Here is a 16,737-nt window from a genome sequence, read left to right as displayed (position 1 = left end):
TCTTTCTCTTTCTGTTCTTTAAGTTCACGCTCCCTCTCCTCAATGGTCTCAAGGCATTCCGACAGCTCGTCATCCTCAGCTTCTAACTCAAGAATAGCCCTTAGCAGTTCTGGTTTTCTGAGTTTGTCTGAGACATCCAGACCCAACTCTCTCGCAAGCTCCAACAATTTCGGTTTGCGCAACGACTTCAAATCCATGGCTGCTCTGAATGCTGCTTTCTCTACTGCCTACTATTGTCTTGCCGCAAACTAACCCGGTAGCAACGACAACCACAATTACCAGCTCTGTTTCTAACACTAACAAAAGCCTGGCAAAACTCAGAAGAAGAAAGTCCCGCACTCACCAAACCTCGCAGCCGAGACTTCAGCGCAGTCGTTCCGCTGCAGGCAACCAGTCATCACACAGGGCTCGTTGCGCTGCTCCCGGATGGTCGTTGTGCTGCTCAGCATACAGTCAACCGCATCTCTTCGCTGCTGGCCTCCGTTGTCGCGATCTCACCGCTGGCAACCAGATGTTGCAATCGTACCGCTGGCACGAGTTGATGGGGTCTCGGTGCTGACGCCCGTTATTGCCAATGGGTCGCAAGCCCCAAGGGTAGCGTTGGCCTGGCGGCCTGGGGCACTGGAAGCATCCGAAGGTCCCGGCAAAGCAAGAGAAGACTGGTAACAGAACAACTTGTTTATTCTAACATAGCAAAAGAGCGGCCGGTCAGTTCGACCGGAGTGGAGAGACGGGAGAGCACGTAACTCAACAGTACAAATCGGAGCCCTCTCCCTGGCGTCCGGGGCAGCTGCTCTTATACTCTCGGCGTCGCGGTCCAAAAGGGAAGGAGGGAAGGTCACGGGATGAAGGTCACGGGACGGCGCAGCAGGGGCCCACGACGGCGCGAGCGGTTGAGCCGAGAGACCTCCAGGCCCCTCATTCGGGGAACTCCGCTCCCCGGCTGCCGCGCTTTGACAAGCGAGGGCACACACACCCACACACACACACGAAGACACGTGGCACTGAAACACGCCTGGACACGCTTGGCGGGTAGGCGTTGCGGCGTCGTTGAACGGGCCAAAATGTCCGCCGCTTTGAACAAAGCCCCGGCGTCCGTTGCATCCGCGCCGGCATTACCGCGCGTTGTAGGCGAAACGTAACACCTGCGACTGACGCCACGAAATTTGGGTGAAGAACTCTCAACAGAGGTCGCCGCTATAAAACAACACTGAAACGGAATACGAGTAAGAATTGTCATATCCTCGCAGGCAAACTAAAAAAAAGAAAGAAGAACAGGGGTAGGTGAAGAAAAAGAAATTTCTTTTGCCAAGGTAAGCTGCTGGTCACAATCACGACATTGTTTTATAGTCGTCGTTCCTTACATTTCTTTACATTACCTGTTCCAGCAGACGCCTGCATCCTACAAAATCTGCATATTTCCGTGTGAGTCGTGGTTCCCACGAGCAGCTATACATAGAGCATGATATAAGGCACGGGCTCCCGCATGAGCCCGAAAATAGACCTATTTTACGAGAGCGCAGATGAAGCTGCGCGCACGAATCGTCAATACAAGACCTGTACTGTACGTGTACGCGCTTGTACCGCTGCCGTCAACGGATGCTGCGCGGAAACCTCGCTCGATTGCTCGCCACATCACACTTGGGCAGCGCCATTCGCCAAATGCCCTTTGTGTTCACTCGTCCCTTACTTGAGGCTCCGCCTGGCACCCACACTATTCCCGTCGCGAAACAACTTTATTTTATCACTCGTGGTTGGGCGTGGCATTTACGCAGTCTTACACTGCGCTGTGTTACACTGCACTAGGAATAGCAGGGGAGAGTTATTAGTAGACTTTGCAGAACAGAATAAGATGCGGATAATGAATACCTTCTTCCGCAAGCGGGATAGCCGAAAGTGGACGTGGAGGAGCCCGAATGACGAGACTAGAAATGAAATAGACTTTATACTCTGCGCTAACCCTGGCGTAATACAAGATGTGGACGTGCTCGGCAAGGTGCGCTGCAGTGACCATAGGATGGTAAGAACTCGAATTAGCCTAGACTTGAGGAGGGAGCGGAAGAAACTGGTACATAAGAAGCCGATCAATGAGTTAGCGGTAAGAGGGAAAATAGAGGAATTCCGGATCAAGCTACAGAACAGGTATTCGGCTTTAACACAGAAAGAGGACCTTAGTGTTGAAGCAATGAACGACAATCTTACGGGCATCATTAAGGTGTCTGCAATAGAAGTCGGTGGCAACTCCGTTAGACAGGATTACAGTAAGCTATCGCAGGAGACGAACGATCTGACCAAGAAACGCCAATGTATGAAAGCCTCTAACCCTACAGCTAGAATAGAACTGGCAGAACTTTCCAAGTTAATCAACAAGCGTAAGACAGGTGACATAAGGAAGTATAATATGGATAGAATTGAACATGCTCTCAGGAACGGAGGAAGCCTACAAGCAGTGAAGCAGAAACTAGGAATCGGCAAGAATCAGATGTATGCGTTAAGAGACAAAGCCGGCAATATCATTACTAACATGGATGAGATCGTTCAAGTGGCTGAGGAGTTCTATAGAGATTTCTACAGTGCCAGTGGCACCCACGACGATAATGGAAGAGAGAATAGTCTAGAGGAATTTGAAATCTCGCAAGTAACGCCAGAAGAAGTAAAGAAAGAATTGGGAGCTATGCAAAGGGGGAAGGCAGCTCGGGAGGATCAGGTAACAGCAGATTTGTTGAAGGATGGTGGGCAGATTGTTCTAGAAAAACTGGCCACCCTGTATACGCAATGCCTCATGACTTCGAGCGTACCGGAAGCTTGGAAAAACGCTAACATAATCCTAATCCATAAGAAAGGGGACGCCAAAGACTTGAAAAATTATAGACCGATCAGCTTAGTGTCCGTTGCCTACAAAGTATTTACTAAGGTAATTGCAAATAGAATCAGGAACATCTTAGACTTCTGTTAACCAAAGGACCAGGCAGGATTCCGTAAAGGCTACTCAACAGTAGATCATATTCACACTATCAATCAGGTGATAGAGAAATGTGCGGAATATAACCAACCATTATATATAGCTTTCATTGATTACGAGAAAGCATTTGATTCAGTCGAAACCTCAGCAGTCATGGAGGCATTGCGGAATCAGGGTGTAGACGAGCCGTATGTAAAAATACTGAAAGATATCTATAGCTGCTCCGCAGCCACCGTATATAGTCCTCCATAAAGAAAGCGACAAAATCCCAATAAAGAAAGGCGTCAGGCAGGGAGATACGATCTCTCCAATGCTATTCACAGCGTGTTTGCAGGAGGTATTCAGAGACCTGGATTGGGAAGAATTGGGGATAAGTGTTAATGGAGAATACCTTAGTAACTTGAGATTCGCTGATGATATTGCCTTGCTTAGTAACTCAGGGGACAAACTGCAATGCATGCTCACTGACCTGGAGGGGCAAAGCCGAAGAGTGGGTCTAAAAATTAATCTGCAGAAAACTAAAGTAATGTTTAACAGTCTCGGAAGAGAACAGCAGTTTACGATAGGTAGCGAGGCACTGGAAGTGGTAAGGGAATACATCTACTTAGGACAGGTTGTGACTGCGGATCCAGATCATGAGACTGAAATAATCAGAAGAATAATGGGCTGCGGTGCGTTTGGCAGGCATTCTCAGATCTTGAACAGCAGGTTGCTATTATCCCTCAAGAGAAAAATATATAACAGCTGTGTCTTACCAGTACTCACGTACGGGGCAGAAACCTGGAGGCTTACGAAAAGGGTTCTACTTAAATTGAGGACGACGCAACGAGCTATGGAAAGAAGAATGATAGATGTAACGTTAAGGGATAAGAAAAGAGCAGATTGGGTGAGGGAACAAACGCGAGTTAATTATATCTTAGTTGAAATCAAGAAAAAGAAATGGGCATCGGCAGGACATGTAATGAGGAGCGAAGATAACCGATGGTCATTAAGGGTTACGGACTGGATTCCAAGGGAAGGGAAGCGTAGCAGGGGGCGGCAGAAAGTTAGGTGGGCGGATGAGATTAAGAAGTTTGCAGGGACAACATGGCCACAATTAGTACATGACCGGGGTAGTTGGAGAAGTATGGGAGAGGCCTTTGCTCTGCAGTGGGCGTAACCAGGCTGATGATGATGATGACACTGCGCTTTGTGAGCTAAATCTCTCAGCTGCTTGAATGACAGACCGCTTTCGGAGGGAAAAAAAATCCTGGGACATTGGCCGACGCACTTTTGCCATGCATGACGCCATAAAAGCGCTATTGCACGTTTTGAACACGACTGGATTGTACGAACGCTTGCGACTGCTAGCAGAGATTTATCTGCGAGTGTTTTCAACACTGAATGCCTCTCTACTATATTCATCATTCCTTTGCCTCATATATGTTTCCTCCTTGCTCCTTAGCCAAGTGTAGGATAACCAGCCTGGTGCAGCTTGGATTTACCATCCCTGCTATGTCATCTTCGTAGTACTTCTTGTTCTCTTGTTCATATATTATCATATACTATTATTTTGCATATATTATGGCTTGACATGCTGTCATTCAAGGAGCCCGACAAATAACAGACGTCGAGTTGCGACATACTTTTTTTTTGCGCCAGGAGCAGACGACTTTGTTAAATGACGTCAAATGAAAACACTATGCTGGCCCAGCTAGTTGGTGCATGTTTGGAAAGGGGGAAAATGTGGCCCAAGCATCGTCATTGTCTGTGCTTTCTTCGCAACACATTTTTCTTAGTGTGAATGAGATAGGCACGTATATTGCCTCACAACGCCTAGACGAAGCCCTTTCCACGACGTCCCCACAAACAAACTGGCTGAGCGCAGCAACAAGCCAATCGTCAACAGTGGCGTTTGAAAACAGTGTTCCGTCAGTGGTCGGTGCCGCCACTCCTTCTTTTTAAAATTATTGTCGTTATCGCCTGAGTGATTGCAGACGACGCCCGCCACAGCTGCACGTATCCCATGGCGCATTCCTTTTCCAGTAGAGTAATGCGACTTACGCGCGCCCCTGCCGCGTCTGACATTTTGCCGGACCTCTCCGACTGGATGACGTCAAGACTGACGTCACGGATTTCCGCTACCGATCAGCGAAAGATTAAGCTGTTGCCTAAGTGCGTACCTGTTGTCGAGGCACGTAGCTGCTTCCTGCGCCGAGCACACATTAATCGGGATAGTTAAGTAGGGCACAAACCTCCTGTTACAACGAACGCCGTGGAGTGCTCAGACGCTCCGGGACAACCGCTCCCCCGACCTTGGCGATTAGAGGCGTCAGAAAAAACGAGTTATCAGTTTGCACGAACGTGCGACCGTGCGTCGAGAATGTCGTCTTTCTTCTTTTTTTTTTTTGCGTAGATGCGTAAGGAGACGTTGGCACCAGTAAGCGGCGCCGGCTACATGCACATCGCCGGGTGATAAGAACGGCGGAAGACGCATAGCGCGACTGTCATTAGGCTGCAAACACGTTCGAGCACACCCCATATTGGCAGAGTTCTAAACATAGAAGCTAGGCCTCCGATCTCGGAGATCATGGTTTATTGCACTTAACACATCGCTGTTTACGTCATGTGTCAGCGATGTTATAAAGGCTCAGGATCAGCTAACAAGCTCAAACGCCAGCAACACCTACTGCAGTGGCTCGGTGGTTGTGACGTTCCGCTGCTGCACCCGCATTTCGATGGCGTTTCAGTAATATTCATGTAATTAGATTTAAGTGTACCTTAATTTAGACAACTGGGGTCAGAATGTTACCGAAGCTCTCTGGTACACGTCACTCATAGCTCGGGTGTTACTTTGTGGTGTGAAAATAAAAAATAAATAAATAAATAAATAAATAAATAAATAAATAAATAAATAAGCCAGCCAGCCAGCCAGCCAGCCGGCCGGCCGGCCAATCAATCAATCAATCAATCAATCAATCAATCAATCAATCAATCAATCAATCAATCAATCAATCAATCAATCAATCAATCAATCAATCAATCAATCAATCAATCAATCAATCAATCAATCAATCAATCGCTGCTCTTGAAATCGATGGTTCGACATCGAGTCCGCTGGGGTGCTAAATTCATGTCAAAAGGAAAAGTAGGGCGCCGCCCTGAAAAGTGTATTTAACAAACTTTTAGACGCTTCGGATTTCAGAGGAAAGCCGAGCAATTCACGTTGTATCTACAATGCTCCCGTACTTAGAAGCCGAAACGTGCAACGCTTATTGTCCACAGATTTCTGGTTCGGAGTCATAGTTTTCTTTCGGTATCCAAGCTGTTACGAACTTCGTTTCTCACCTAGGCTCAGGTGCAGGTTGGGAAAGCTCTGCATAAAGAAGAGCACAATGACGCATCCCAGCACGATGCCGGTCTTCACCAGCAGGCCACGGTTACGGATCTTGTACTGAAAATAAACAACAATTAAGTAATAATAAAGAACCAGACGGAACGTGCAGAAGCGTCACACGTTGAGCATGAGGCTACACTTCAGCACGGTACAAAGCGAAAAAACGCACCCGTGTTCAGCTCAATGTATAAGAAGGCCGAGTTCATGCACCAATAAAGAGCATTCATTCAAGTGCAGTGTGCAAACAGTAATGCAGCTGTGCAGGAGCGCTTAACAAAGTCCAGGAGCGCTGACTTCGCGGCAACGCATAATGGATGTTAAGTTATCCGCAAGAAGAAACAGTAAATTATTTCATACTGGTCCAGTATTCTTTTGAGATTCGATTTTCCTTTATTTGGTGCTGCTTATAAGCGGAGAAAATGAAAGGCGTTGTTTAAGTTTCTTTTTTTAATTTCGCGGTCCAAACCGCAGCGCAGCTACGTTGGTGTGTCGTCAGTATCCTTTTGAAGGTATATTAACAATTTCATGTGGTTATCATTTTTTCACCCGGAACAACTTTTTCAAACATTCACCCTCTAGAGCGGCACAAAAGGCCCAACCTAGCCGTTGGTTGAGCCTTCGGTTTCTTGAGAATGTAATACGTTATAGTTGTTTGTGGTTAAATGATTAACCAGTCGTGAACAGACATTGTAAGGAAAAAGAATTCATGCCGTCACGAGGAGCTGTAGTGTGGGAACTTCACCGTGTCGTCGCCACTCGTTTTTTTTTTCTTCTTCTCTGTCTTATCTGGCCCACCAAGATCTCGCTCGCGCGAAAGATTGGCGTTCTTTATATTCCAGCAGTATATACAGCAATGTAGCTAGCTTAACATCCATCTTTAGCGACTCTTCAACAGGGACTTGTTTAGTGCGTCGTCAGTAAGATCGTGCATAGATCCTCTTTCAGACGGGCTCTCTCTGAGCGCCGCCGAAAACGTATACATTTGGCTGTTGTGGGCTCATGCGGGCACACATTCGAAAGCGATATATAGGTGAGTGACAGCACTCTTTCCCTGAAGCAGTTTGCAACACTCTGAAGCGCTAGTATTCTGACTCGCCACTGTAGACAGCAAGGACATGCCAGACGACGTTACACGAAGGTCTGGTGGTGATTAAAGTCGGTTTGAGAGAGTCAGCAGGGAAGGCAACGTTTTGCACTGAGTGATGCGCACGGATCAGCCAGTGGCCGCGCAATTATCCCAATTACGACAAACTCTGCGTTCGTGAATTATCTTAAAGGACACGATCAATGATCGGGGTAAATGTTTTCCAGAGTTTGGCTACTAATTAATGGCGTTCAGTGATGCGTGTAGGCGAAAGGAAGAATAGACTCAATGCATCCATCTGCTCTTTTTGCCTAGGCCGCAGCTACACACACGGGAACTTTCCTACACTCTTCGTCACAGCCCCTCCTTTGTATGCATAAATTTTGTTTTGCAAAGTTGTAAACAAAGGAGCGTTGCTACGAGGGACGATGCTCAGTGATGCTAAAAAAAAAAAAAAAAAAAAAAACCAGTCCCGAACGTGTTGCCTTTTTGTTGCTTTTCGTTATGAGGCTTTTTGAAGCCTAATCATCGGCGGTACGTTCCTTGAGGTAAGTTTTACGAAGTATTGCAAGACCACTAAACTTACCTCGAGGTATTCGTCTTCTCTTTCGACAAAACTAATGCCGGCGGAGTTTCCTCTAAGTTACGATAATTAAGCCCGCAAGCTCATCTACACGCGCGCGTAACGCTATTAGGATGGCCACCCCTTTTTTTTTCTCGATAACTTGTTCCCGACTATAGTGAAATCGCTTTTCGAGCGGACTCGCGCCCAGAAGAGTGATCGACGTGTCTTGTTTTTGCTCGGCGGCAGCGTCGTACACTGAAACGCACGACTACGGTGATCGCCATCTTGGTTTATGTTCATGGACGTCGCAATGCCGAGCAGTAGTAGTAAGTGCCTTCTCAAGTTTTTACGCGTGGTGGCATCCAGTTAACGCCCTTGTGAGCCACGCCTATCACGTGATCGGCTTCCCGGCCACGGCGGCCGCATTTCGATGGGGGCGAAATGCGAAAACACCCGTGTACTTAGATTTAGGTGCACGTTAAAGAACCCCAGGTGGTCGAAATTTCCGGAGTCCTCCACTACGGCGTGCCTCATAATCAGAAAGTGGTTTTGGCACGTAAAACTCCATAATTTAATTTAATTTTTTTTAACGTGATTGGCTCTGACTAACACTCCCAAGACTCGGTTAATGTTAATGTGCACAGTTGCCCAAGAAAGCGCATGGAGGTACACCGGCGTGGTGTGCAATGCGGAGGTTGTTTGGTTCAGCTGCCAGCGGCGGTAAGTTGCCTTTTCTTCCATTTTCATTTCCATTTTTGTTCATTAAGAGACCGAAGGGTAACGCAAAATTAACCAACAACAACAACAACGACGACGACGACAACAACAGTTAATTTCTCCTATCCTTTCTTTGACTTCAGTGTCACCTGTGGCTATTGCTTCGCATGATAGATTTAACAACAACAAGCCTCTTAATTAGTTTATCAGATTATCATCATTTATTGTTCCCTTAAAGACCCCTGCTTGGGGTATTAGATAGGGGGTGGGGTAGGGGAAGTACATATACCAAACATACTAAAATTGGTCTAGCATGCACTTATGCATCCGTCCTTTTGAACGCTTAGGGATGAGCCGTATTATTGAGCGGGCTTTAGTCATTACATGCATTATCTGTCGTGTTAATGGCTCACGATCTATCTAAAGGCTATCTAGTGATTCCTCAAAATCGTATATATAGCGCTACAGGCGTTGGGCACCTGCCGGTACGATTACGCTATTAGCGGGGTGAGCGAACGCGGACAAAGGTTTAAGGCACGGGGAGAAAGAACACAGCTCTGTCGCTGTTTGCGGGTGCCGTGGCATCCAGCCAAGAACGCTGAAACGAGTGACCTGGCAGCCATGTCCCAATCGGAAGTAATCGTATCACGTCTACGAAAGGCAAGTACGAAAGGCAAGTACGAAAGGCCAGCGAAAAGACGCACATACAAGCATGGCGCAGTTCAGTTTCCAAACGTTGGTGGCCTCTTCTCCTGAACTTCTTCTGTCGCTTAATTTAACGCACTCTGAGAGCGCAATTCGAGCGGCTATACACGGTATAGGTGCCACTCACCCCTGGACCATCAACGTTCCAGGAAGGACGCCACCTGCCTGGTGATTCTCATTAGCACGTAAGCGTATTCTCGACACACTCTCCAGACTTACCTCAGGGAAGACGGGCCTCACGGTCCAACTACAAAGTGCCAACGAACGCTCTTGCCCATTCAACACCCGATGCCAACAGACACGAGCGTCGTGGTACGTCACCGTATGTACAATTACGACAATATAAATGGCGTCTATGACTTCCTTTGCATAGTCCTAACAGTACACTCATCCTATCAGTAGGTACACAAAGGAATAGCGATGTGGGCGAGTTGGTTTAGGTCCACGGTGTAAAATTTCTGCAGCACGAAGCACTGAAGTGCGGGAAAAAGAAAACACAAACGGACGAAGGAAGAAGAACTGCAAGAACACAACACGAGGGCGTTGGGTTGCACATAACGAAAGGGCCCTGTTTATTCGAAATGCGATGAACAAGAACAGCGCTCGTGTTGTCCTCTTGCAATCCTTCTTCCTTCGTCCGTTTGTGTCTTTTTTTCCTTGACACATCAGTGCTTCGCGCTGCAGAAATCTTACAGTAGCTACACGGCTCAGCGAATCAAACGCGATACTCGAAGCGCATGGCTGCCTACGCTTTCGTCCCACCGGCTGGCGCTGGGGACACCGAGCCGACGCGTTGTGGCACGCGACGACAGGGAGAGCCTTTGTGACGTCTGTTCCTTTAGCGCCCCATCGATCACCCATGCTCCGGCCACTCTGAGGTCCAATTATCGCGTTTCAATCGCTGAGCGCTGTGTGAGTTTGAACAACCGCATCCGCAGAGAGATTTGCAGGAACAAGTACTCTCTCTGTGAGCGCCACCAAAAATCCCCAGCTTATTGGACCTGTCGTGAGGGCTACGTATGGGGACGGGCCTGTCACATCGGCTCTACACAGCTGCGTTTCTAGCACTGGACTCTCGGCAGCCTGGCGACTGCTCGCTGCGCGGCGTGCGGAACCTTTGCAAGGCATCCGTCCCATCCTGTGGGGATACGAGGTCAGCTCAGGTATACGACTCTTGAAAACACCGCCTCTGTGACTTAGACCCGACAAAGTAGACGAGTGACAACACCCCAAGCGCCCGCCGGACAAGGTCAAGATGGCGCAAAAGGACACCATTCTTTCATCGACCAGGCAGGGCTCCGGTATATCAACTAAGGCGGAATCCTTGTCCCTCGAAATCCGACGTCTTAACCCCTCCGTCCGCGGAAGACTCCGTGTTAAAAGCGGGCGATTGCAACATCTTAGAGCTCAACAACGAAATTTGCCGTCGTCTTTACGAGCCTCTTCTACAGGGCGAAAGATCGTGCCGAGAACACAGTTGTGACTAAGACGCTGGCCTCGATAAGTACAACAAAATCTGTTTGCACGTCAAGCAACTTCGGACACGTGGCAAGGGATAGATGGAAGCTTTTATTGGTTCATGTACGAGCCTTGGAAACGAAGTCACAGCGTGCATGATCGCCAGCCAGCGTTGGTCACTTAGCGAGAAAGTCGCTAAATTTGGCGAGATTTTAGTCACTTCAACGACAACTTCGCCTTATGGAGTTTTAGCGACCTTTTTGTGACGTCAATAGCCAGTAAATTAGTACACTGGTAGAATTCTTCAAGGGCGTTTGACCAAGTCCGATGCCTCACTCCCCTATATTTGCGTCGCCATTGGTCAGTACTTCCAAAGAAATGCCGAAGAGCTTATTGTGAGCCGTATGCATACGCATGGAAGCTCTTTTTTCTACAAGCGAAGCACGTGCAGAGTCTTGAGAACTGATATCGCTTTAGAAAACCAGGGCTGTATGGCCTTTTCAAGTTTCATATGCTGACTCGCCGAGGCAGGAGGTAACTTAAAGATTTTATTTAAAGTTAAAAACAAAGAAGGAAGACGCTTGGGAACAATTAAGACGTGAAAAACAAGATGGACATTCCGAGCAAGTCATCAACCTCACCATCATAATTTTTTGCTGCTTTTTTTACCGTGTTTTCTTTTATTTCCGGTCATCTTGTTCGATTTTACGCGTGCCTGGTTGAATCCAGTCGGCCAGGCTTTGCCAGTCAAGCTCAACGTCGCTTTGATAGGCTTGTATATTGTATCCCGCATTTTCATTGATTATTATTATTATTATTATTATTATTATTATTATTATTATTATTATTATTATTATTATTATTATTATGCAGCGACTTTTCGTTAACAATGCAGTGTATCGGTCCGCCATGCAGCTGACTTCGTAAGTCGAATCTTGCACCGGCAACGCTCGAAAGCCCCCCCCCAAAGAAAGAACCAGCGAACTCGACAATAAAAACAGCTATCAGTCTAGAGCTTGCAAGCTCCAAGAGATACTATTCTAGGCATTGCTGAATTCCACCATGCCGTCCAATTCGCCATCTTGTCAGTTCCGATTGGCTTACGGGGCTGCTACTGCCTCTCTGATTGGCTCAAAACACCAACATAGCGGCATTTGTCAACTTGGCGGCATTCAGCAGTGTTCAGAGCAGCATCTCAGGCTAGAAATTCACGTGCGAAACAGAACGCGGCAACACCCTCTGTCACAACGTGGCTCCGTTTCTTTGGACAAAAGCTGTGCGCGTCGTAATTGAAAATGCGCTTCTAGTTCGCAAACATACTCTACCAACGCACCAGTGAGAGACGCTCTATAGCGGAGAGTGTCGAAGATAGTACGAATACTTATTATAGCACCACCCTAAAGCACATATGGGGCAGAAACTTGGTTAACAAAGAAGCGCGAGAACAAGTTAAGGACCGAGCAAAGAGCGATGGGACGACAAATGTTAGGCGTAACATTAAGAGACAGAAGACAGCAGTGTGGATCAGAGAGCAAACGGGGATAGTCGATGTTCTAGCTGACATTGAGAGAAAAAAAAATGAGCTGAACAGGCCATGTAATGCGTAGGGTAGAGATAACCGATGCACGATCAGTTACAGAATGGGTGCCCAGGGAAGGCAAGCGCAGTCGAGGACGGCAGAAAATTAGGTGGTCTGTGGAAATTGGGAAATTCGCAGACGCAAGTTGGAATCACCTAGCGCAAGACAGGGTTAATTGGAGATTGCCGGAAGAGGCCTTCGTTCTGCCAGTGCACCTAAAAATAGGTTGGTGATTATTATTATTATTATTATTATTATTAAACACATGCGCACACTATGGTTCGTATCCACTAACATTCAATCACATTTATCTGACGTTTGCCGCAACTGACCACCACAAAAAAAAAAAAAAGAAGGGTCTCATGCTTTTTCTTTCTTCTTCAATTACTCAATCACATCGATCGTCAATGCCTCTCACCAATGACGTCAGAAAGGGGGCTGCTTATGAAAGAGGAAACCAGTCCATGCGTACTCGTGTGCGTCGACCCTATCGAATTGTACGAGGAGCGCAGTCGGGCTGCCAATTCATCTACCAATTGATTTATAAGAATATTCCTTTAGCATTATGTTCCCACAACAAAATTAATCTCACAGTCGTCTTTCTGGCTGCACGTTCATTCATTCATTCATTTATTCATTCATTCATTCATTCATTCATTCATTCATTCATTCATTCATTCATTCATTCATTCATTCATTCATCTTAAGACGAACCACTGCTTCTGGTTTAGAATAGGGTGTTTCACCATTCTGTGGTTTCACCGCGAGAAATGCACCGAAATCCAAAGTCAGTCGTTGCACGATTTCACAAAAAAATCGGGCGCGCTCACACGCTGCGTGCGTCCAAAGACCGAAACGGTTCCGCGCTTTTACAGCGCACATTGCCAATCGCTTTTCTCGCTCGGGGAAGCCCGGCAGTCTCGCAGTCCGGGATGAAGCCGTCTTGTCACTTCTTCGTCGCACCAACCACCATTTCGACCACCATTTCGTCGACCTGTGCGCTGGAACGCATTCCACCGCTTGCCTGAGGCAACGCAACATCAGCCACCAAACAAACAAACAAACAAACAAACAAACAAACAAACAAACAAACAAACAAACAAACAAATAGTAACTTTGCGACAGAGCGGCCTCGCGGTGATGCACCTGCCGGCATGCACACTGGCGGCGGCGAGCGAGCGAGGGAAGTGCATGCGCTTGCTTATGTTTGCGGGCCGTTGAACCCGAACAGCAACGCAGGAACGGCGGCGGCGTTGCGGGCGACTAGTGCGTCGCGGCCCGGTGTTGTTCGCGCGCGCGTTTGTTGTTCGGGTGATCACGCTGCGCTCACCGCTCCCAGGAAGATTAGGAAAACAGCGTGGCCACGCAGCTTCGTCTGGCGTGCTAAGTGCTGCACGCCGCCAGTGCCGGCCGACTCCACGAAGAACGGCACCGCGACGGCTGCCGCCACTGTTATAGGAGGGAGCGAGGAATGACTTTTCGCAGCGGCTTGGCGCGAACGCACACACACACACACACACACACACACACACACACACACACACACACACACACACACACACACACACACACACACACACACACACACACACACACACACACACACACACACACACACACACACACACACACACGCACACACGCACACACGCACACACGCACATACACACACACACACACACACACGCGCGCACATACATACACACAGACACACACACACACACACACACACCGGACTACAACTCATCCTAAAGGAACCAGCAACTCAATACAACAACGTGCTAAAATGAGGAACAAAAATATATTTCAAAATTTATTATCTCACACTTGGGGAGCGATGTTCAAGAAATGTACGTTTGGTCATTTTCTTGAATTATTACACAACCTTTCTTTTCCTTTTCTTTTTAAGCGATTGCTTACTTGCCACTTCGCCATATTTCGTGGTCGTTGGCTGGGAATCGTGTATCTATAGCCTAGAAACCAGCTCATTGGCCTATATACATAACGCGCGAGAATAAGAGATTTGGCGTGGGTGAGCACGTTTCTCACATTGTACACGACGGAACGGTCGCGATGACAACATATCAGCTTATACAGCCATCATACATGGTTTACAAATTTGTCGGTGAGCGACTTTGCTCTCAGCGGAATTACGCAATAAAACAACAAGCAGTAGCCAAATATCCTCATTGCAACAAATATATCCATCTTCAAGCTCACAATGAATTCCTTTATTAAATCGAAGGTTTCTATTTCTTGCTCCCCGAGACCTGGCGAGTCGGCTCAGCCGGTGTATCTCCGAGTAAAGAGTGCCGATCTTGGAGTCAGTGTAGAAAGTAAACTGGACCGATCCCGGTTAACGAAAGATGAACCGATCTCGGAGACTGTGTAATCCGCGGTCGCGTGGAGGCGAGAGCCCGATTAAAGCTAAGCATTAAAAAAAAAAAGGGGGGGGGGGGGGCGTATTGTGGGAGTGTTGCGGCACTCGCACGTTTATCACGGGACCGAAACGCATCTCTCAAAGTTAAGAGCAAGCGTCTTCTTGCCAAACTGGCACGTACTCGCTAAGCTGCAAAACGTGGCGAAGAACACGGACACCTTTAGTTACACGCGGGTTACCGCGAACCGATTGACGCAAACCTGTACGGCTGGAAAAGAACGGGTGCTGTTGGAAATAAAATTGCGCACATCTTGCTTCCTCGCATAACACTTAATGGAAACGTTTAAACTAGGCTTTCTGCTTTGCCATCGCTGCTGCCCTGCTGCGCTCAAAAGAACAGACTGCTGGGATAGTTGGCACTGCATACCTTGAGGTAAAGCGCAAGAAGGAACGTAGGACAACGGCACCTGCCTTCGTTCCTGCCTGTTTTGTCCTACGTGAGGTTTTGTCCTCACGAATACGAACATTTATAGGTGCTAACTGTGCCTGCACAAATACAACCTGCGGGGTATGCAACCGTGGTCACGTGTTCAGAAGTTCGTTCACAAGATCTTGTCCTACGTGCTCTCCTGCGCTTTGCCTCAAGCCCTGCTACGCAATTCGGCAGGAACTGGGGCAATTTATTTTTAACTAAACGGATGATGATGATGGAGCTATCAAAGAACGCTTTACCATTCTAGATTGATTTTAATGTTGCCATTTCGTACAGCTGCGGCTATAGGGCTAACTGGCGTACGCCACGTGGTCCCACAGCGGCCATTAGGTCGCTCAGTGTTGCAAACGCTCGTGCAGTCCTGAATTACAGGATCGCGAAATTAAGGCCAAGTACAATCAATCAGCACCATAGGCACGGGAGACCAGGGAAGCATTTCTGATCCAAAAGGGGCGACAGGTGCCCGAGTCAACCGTGTTTCCGTTTTCTTTTTTAAAATTTTTGCGTGATAGCGAGGTCGCTTACCTGGCATATTGACGCATGCGTAGCTATCACTTTTTACCTCCCCCCCCCTCCCACCTCTATTTCCCATTTTGTTTTACTTCCTCGGTGTATGTCTTCACTTATTATTTCTTTAATTTCTTCTACGTGTTGGTTAGATTCTGTCAGCGCCGCTTATATATTGCTCTCTCTTATCGGTCCCCGCACCGTGTATCTAGCTGTGTTTTTGCGCTGCACCAGTTCTGTTCCTCGGCGTCTCTATATGACAGTTACACGTACAATCGCGAGCGAATGTCTGGAGACTCGTAGCATCAGCAAAAAAAAATAATAACTGAATTCCTCCTAGCAACATCTGTGCAGCATGGAATATCTTCAATACATTGCACTGGTCGAACACGCGACCGTGGGCTGCACCACGTGACTGCAGCCGGCAAAATAAGTTGTTGTTGTTTTTTTTTTTTTGGGGGGGGGGGGACAGCATCACTAGTCTTCAAACTTTTGTTCGCGATTGTGCATTTTTTCTCCTTTATTTTCAGGTTTTCTAAAGAATTATGCTATAGCGAGACGGGGAAACCATGTGTACGTGTCAGGCGGACGGGCACGCGCGAACCGGCAGGCCGACCGTGTAACGATCTTGTTAGCCGGAACAGCCACTATGCCTGACGTGTTGGAGTGTGTTGCGGAGTGTATGTCGGAGCTAATTAACATACGCAGCTTCAAGGACCCTCGCACATCTGCGGGATATGTACCGCGCTCCCAGAACGATACTCGTACTGCATATGAATGCTGCGAGTAGACGAGGTGCGGTGGACCATGGCAGAGGGTCTTCACTATTAATGACGCGACCATACACGCGTTGGAACTTTCGTTAATGCGTAGGCACGAGCCGTGACTGACTTCACGCTCTGTGACGTCGA

At 47.7% G+C, this 16,737-nt stretch overlaps 1 protein-coding gene across 1 annotated transcript in view; it reads right to left on the bottom strand.

The window, feature by feature from the left end:
- Positions 1-16,737, bottom strand: part of LOC126536932 (P protein-like) — a 359,119-nt gene that overhangs the window by 75,748 nt on the left and 266,634 nt on the right. The window contains exon 8 of the mRNA XM_055073617.2: positions 6,290-6,395. Coding sequence (XP_054929592.1) covers positions 6,290-6,395 — 106 coding nt within the window. The remainder of the gene's footprint in view (positions 1-6,289; positions 6,396-16,737) is intronic.

Source organism: Dermacentor andersoni, chromosome 4 (assembly GCF_023375885.2).
Source record: "Dermacentor andersoni chromosome 4, qqDerAnde1_hic_scaffold, whole genome shotgun sequence".
In the NCBI taxonomy this organism is placed as follows: Eukaryota; Metazoa; Arthropoda; class Arachnida; order Ixodida; family Ixodidae; genus Dermacentor; species Dermacentor andersoni.
Note: the sequence above shows the minus strand (reverse complement) of the source record. Positions and strands in the feature narration are given on the sequence as shown.